The 4,349-nt window shown below is 32.9% G+C and overlaps 1 protein-coding gene across 2 annotated transcripts; it reads right to left on the reverse strand.

Annotated features, from left to right (window-relative positions):
* Window positions 1-29: 29 nt before the first annotated feature.
* LOC120255058 (transcription factor bHLH92-like) lies at window positions 30-3,397 on the reverse strand. 2 transcript variants are annotated; one of them, XM_039262963.1, is made up of 3 exons: window positions 2,868-3,397; window positions 408-755; window positions 30-285 (listed from the first exon to the last, which is right to left on the reverse strand). In XM_039262963.1, the coding sequence occupies exons 1-3, from the start codon at window positions 3,294-3,296 to the stop codon at window positions 130-132; spliced, it is 933 nt and encodes a 310-aa protein (XP_039118897.1). In that variant the 5' UTR covers window positions 3,297-3,397; the 3' UTR covers window positions 30-129. The 2 variants fall into 2 exon arrangements, with proteins under 2 accessions (XP_039118897.1, XP_039118898.1); XM_039262964.1 differs by lacking the exon at window positions 2,868-3,397 and adding an exon at window positions 845-1,554.
* Between the last annotated feature and the right edge of the window lie 952 nt (window positions 3,398-4,349).

Consider the following 4,349-nt stretch of genomic DNA (forward strand, 5'->3'; position numbering starts at 1 on the left):
TTATTATTGACTGAACTACACACAATTTTATTTAAAGCCTTATTAGAATACAAAATGTTAACAAGGACAAAATATAAGCACCATGCCAAAGTGGGCTCCACAAGCTACCTAGTCAAAAGTAGCATCCTATCAGGTTCTCCATTGTCCACATGGACTTGTGGTTGTTGTTGTTGCTGCCTTGTTGGGGTCCACACTCACCTTCTTTGTAATTGCAAGTTGCAACCTCATCTTCCTCTCCATTTCCACCGGAGTTCCCTCCACACCTCTCTCCTCACTCTTTTCCACCTACATATGTGCATATATTATAATCACTTGAGTTCTAATTTATATTTAATGAAAAAAGATATATCAATTATGATTATTTCAAAATTAATTTTATAGTAACATATGAAATTTATGAATAATACCTTTGTATATATGGTCATCATAGTGGTGAACTCGTCTCCATAGAATTCCGAATGGATGCTCATTGCTTTTACTCCCATTCCTTTCATGCATTGCAAAGCTTCGATCATTGAATCGATGGTAGATACCGGATTCATTAGTTGTACTTCAATCTTTGCTTCTTCTATGCTCATGTTGTCATCTTTCATCTTATGCTCAGTTCTTGAATCCAATCCTTTTGATTGTAAAATATTTCCGGTGTCTATAATCTTTTCTCTTAACATTTTATTTTGTCTATGAAGTTCTTCTTTAATCATTAGCAATTCTTTGAGGTAAACCGCTGCAGATTGTACTATAGAGTTTTTGTCGGCCTACAAACATAACAAAATCACACTTATAAAATGAAAAAGAAAAAAACAAGTAAATGCTTATATAAATTTACATAAAGAAAAATAAAAACCTTGGACATAGGAGCCAAAATAGAGTATAATTCCGAATAATTCTGACTAAGCTTTTCTCTACGATGTCTTTCTCTCATCATATGACGGAAATCTCTACTACCAACATCATCTATTTCACAAATCTTTGGCTTTGGATTGGGCTTCCAAATACTTTTCAAGAAGCTAATGACTCTCTGATGAACATTTGGAGAGTGATCACATTTTTGAATGATATTTAAAGGCCTAAAATACCTTTTAAAGGCCGAGGTCGGAGCAATGATCAAAGAATTGTTTTCAGATATTCCAGCAACAACATTGATAGGTGGCGCCGGAGAGAATGAATAGTTGAGCGTTGCCCCTTCAAGAAACTCTTTTTGGCACCAAAAGGAATCCATTGGGATGTATGTTTGAGTGTTGCTAAGTTCTATTATTATATGTCTAGAGTGCGTGTATAACTTTAATTATATATTTGCATGTGGTCAAATATATAATCTCATTTGGAAAGTAAACAAAAACGTGTGACTAGTTTTTAAAGACATGTGACAATATCAAGCCACAAAAAAATAGGGCGTAGTTGAATGATGGATGCTGACTAGCTCCGAGTCACCGACTAAAGGTTTAACTATTGGATCGTGTAAGTGAGACCTTGACCTAATAATTATTTATAAGTTGTAATTGAGTTCGTGTAATAGAAACAACACGGTTTAACAATATTGTATAAGTTTACTATTGCATTTACTTTTTATAAAAATGAATAATTTATATCCACCTTTTCCCCTAAAAATAAAATTAAATAAAATTTAAAAAAAATAAATAAATAAAAATAAAAATTATTGCAGTTAAATTTAAATTTAACAACTGAAAAAAATAGATGTATGTAGAATCTAATTCTATGGAAGTGCGTAGGAGATGAATCCTCTTTATATACATTCTTCAAAATCTTCTAAAAATTTTTAAAATATTTTAAAATTTAAATATTTTTAACTTAAATATTTTTTTTAAATAAAACTATCCATATATATATATATATATTTCTTATCTTTTCTCTATTTTTTTATTTATAGGTTGGCGATAAATCGGAGTAAATTTTAATCATCAAAACCAAATTGAAATACTGTTCATAAATACAAAAAATGCTGTCATATTTTTCATGTATTCATAGAGTATTTATTGATACATATACAAACTCTCACTACACATTGATGCAGCAGGTATGAATGTCCTTTTCTTTCCTTAGATCAGCTAAAATAAAAAATGCGGAATTTAAAAAACTATTAAACAAACTTTATGTCACGTGTTGATTTTGTCTTGCAACTTTCCTCAATAAACAACTTGATTAATTATATGGTAACACACACACACTATATATATATATATATATAAATGCCTCTAGTTGGCAAGAAAATAAATAAACAAAGCGATAAGACTTTGAGTGTCAAACAGTACACTTGTGGAAAAACAATTAATCCAAACTCTGACAACGGTTTGTATTCCAACTATCCTAAAAGAAAGTTAAAAAAAGAAAAGAAAAAGAGGAAGTGATGTTTTGCCATCTGTGACATTACATGCTTCCATGTAGTTTCTATGTTGTTCCTTGGTCTCTACTGAGAATTTCATCCACTTGACTATTTAACTTCACAAAAAATAAAAAATAAAAAAAAAAAATCTGGCTGACTTGTTTACTATTCAACGTATGATTTGTCCAATCAAGATTAGATTAGGGCTAAATATTAATAAAAGATTAATCCTAAATCATAGATTGATATGAAAAGAAATAATTATTTATATTTATAATAAAAAAATCAAGCTGAAGTAGTGTTGATCGAATAGGTAAGGTTGTGGAAAACTACTTTTAACTTTCAAGTGTATTAATTAAAATTTTTGTGAACACTAATTAAACATATATTATCAACTAATTAAACATGTTTTTAATGCTTGTTATAACTTAACTACTCTTTCATCAATCATATTGCATTTATAAATAAATACTGAATTGCAAAGAGATGGAACATGATAAAAATCAAAAATCAAAAATCAAAATACCTTGGGTGTAGGAAGGATAATTGAGTACAAATCCGTATAACATTGACTAATCTTTTCTCTTCTCAGCCTTTCCTTCATCATATGCCGAAACAACCGACTACAATTCCTCTCAACTCTCATCTCCATCTTCGGATTGTTTGGTTGTGGAATTTTTCTCAAATACTCAATCACTCTTTGATGAACATTTTTCTGTTCATTAAATTTTAATTCTAATTTTCTTCTTACATGCTCATCCCTCAACCTCGAGTACTCAACAAAACATGGTGCAATACACTCTTGTCTCTCTATTTCGAACGGCAAAACACTGGCTGGACATTGAATCTCGGTTTCCACAGGAATCGGGATGAGGGCAAAAGGGTCCGGTGAAAAAGTTGGGAAATATATATCTTCTAGTTGCATAATTTCATCTTGAAAAGAGAAGGGATCCATGGATGCCTCTTACAACTCCTTGTTGAACTGGCATGAGAGATCGAAGTATAAATTTCAGTTAGAATCATGCACTTATATATGCCGCCAATATGCGCGTGTCAACTATCAAGACTAGTATTTTGCACTAGTCTAATAAAGGCACATGGTCAAATGTTGAGAGTTTTAACACGTGATGTATTGGATTGGAAAGCATGTGGGAAAATTGTTGGTTTCCTGATAGGTCCTCAGCCGCACAATTGCATCTTTTGTTAAGTGCTCTTTCAATGTGCAACTGGTGTGACCTTTATTATTATGTGATGAACAGGTCAATGTAATTAAAAAAATATATATTTTGGGAATATGATGTGTCGTTTAGAATGAGGACATGACTGCGCTTGCTTTTGAAGCTGGATATTGTTTTAAGATTAAAATACAAAATTTTTAAATGACATGTTGATAGCCAAAAATTTTTAAATATTTGTTGCATTTGTAAAAATATCCTTTGAATTTATATTAGAGAAATTCTGATTTTGTTCTTTATACTTTTTTTTTAAAACTTATTTTTACCATGGGTTTGTGGTTTTGGGGTGAGCTAGCGTGTACTCTCTACTATTGATAAGTTGGCTCGGGCCGTTTGGGCTCGGCTATGCAAAAACTAGTTCTGACTTTGGTGATCTCGATGCCCCTCTCTTGTTTTGCTTATGTCTATGCGAAAAGCTAGGGTGCTAGGTGGACTGAGCTTCGTAGTTGTGAGCTCTAGTTAGTAAAATATGGGAGGTATCTTTGCCAAGCTGCATGTTATTATCGGCTTAAAAAACACAAGGAGAGGATACATTGGTATATGGACCACTTGTATGTTTGGTTCGGAATAAATACTATGATGTCAAGTCTTAACTAAACAACTTACGATAAGATCCAAATAGTGGTATCAACCGGGTCGTGTCGGCCCGGGCACGGCACTGACTCGGCATGAGCTGGGTCGTGCCCAGCCCAGCACGGTACTATAATAACGTGCCAGGCTGGGGTTCAACGGCCCGTGGGCCGTGCTAGCCCAAGCCAAGCGGGCCATCACGC

Source organism: Dioscorea cayenensis, unplaced genomic scaffold, assembly GCF_009730915.1.
Source record: "Dioscorea cayenensis subsp. rotundata cultivar TDr96_F1 unplaced genomic scaffold, TDr96_F1_v2_PseudoChromosome.rev07_lg8_w22 25.fasta BLBR01000810.1, whole genome shotgun sequence".
Lineage (NCBI taxonomy): Eukaryota > Viridiplantae > Streptophyta > Magnoliopsida > Dioscoreales > Dioscoreaceae > Dioscorea > Dioscorea cayenensis.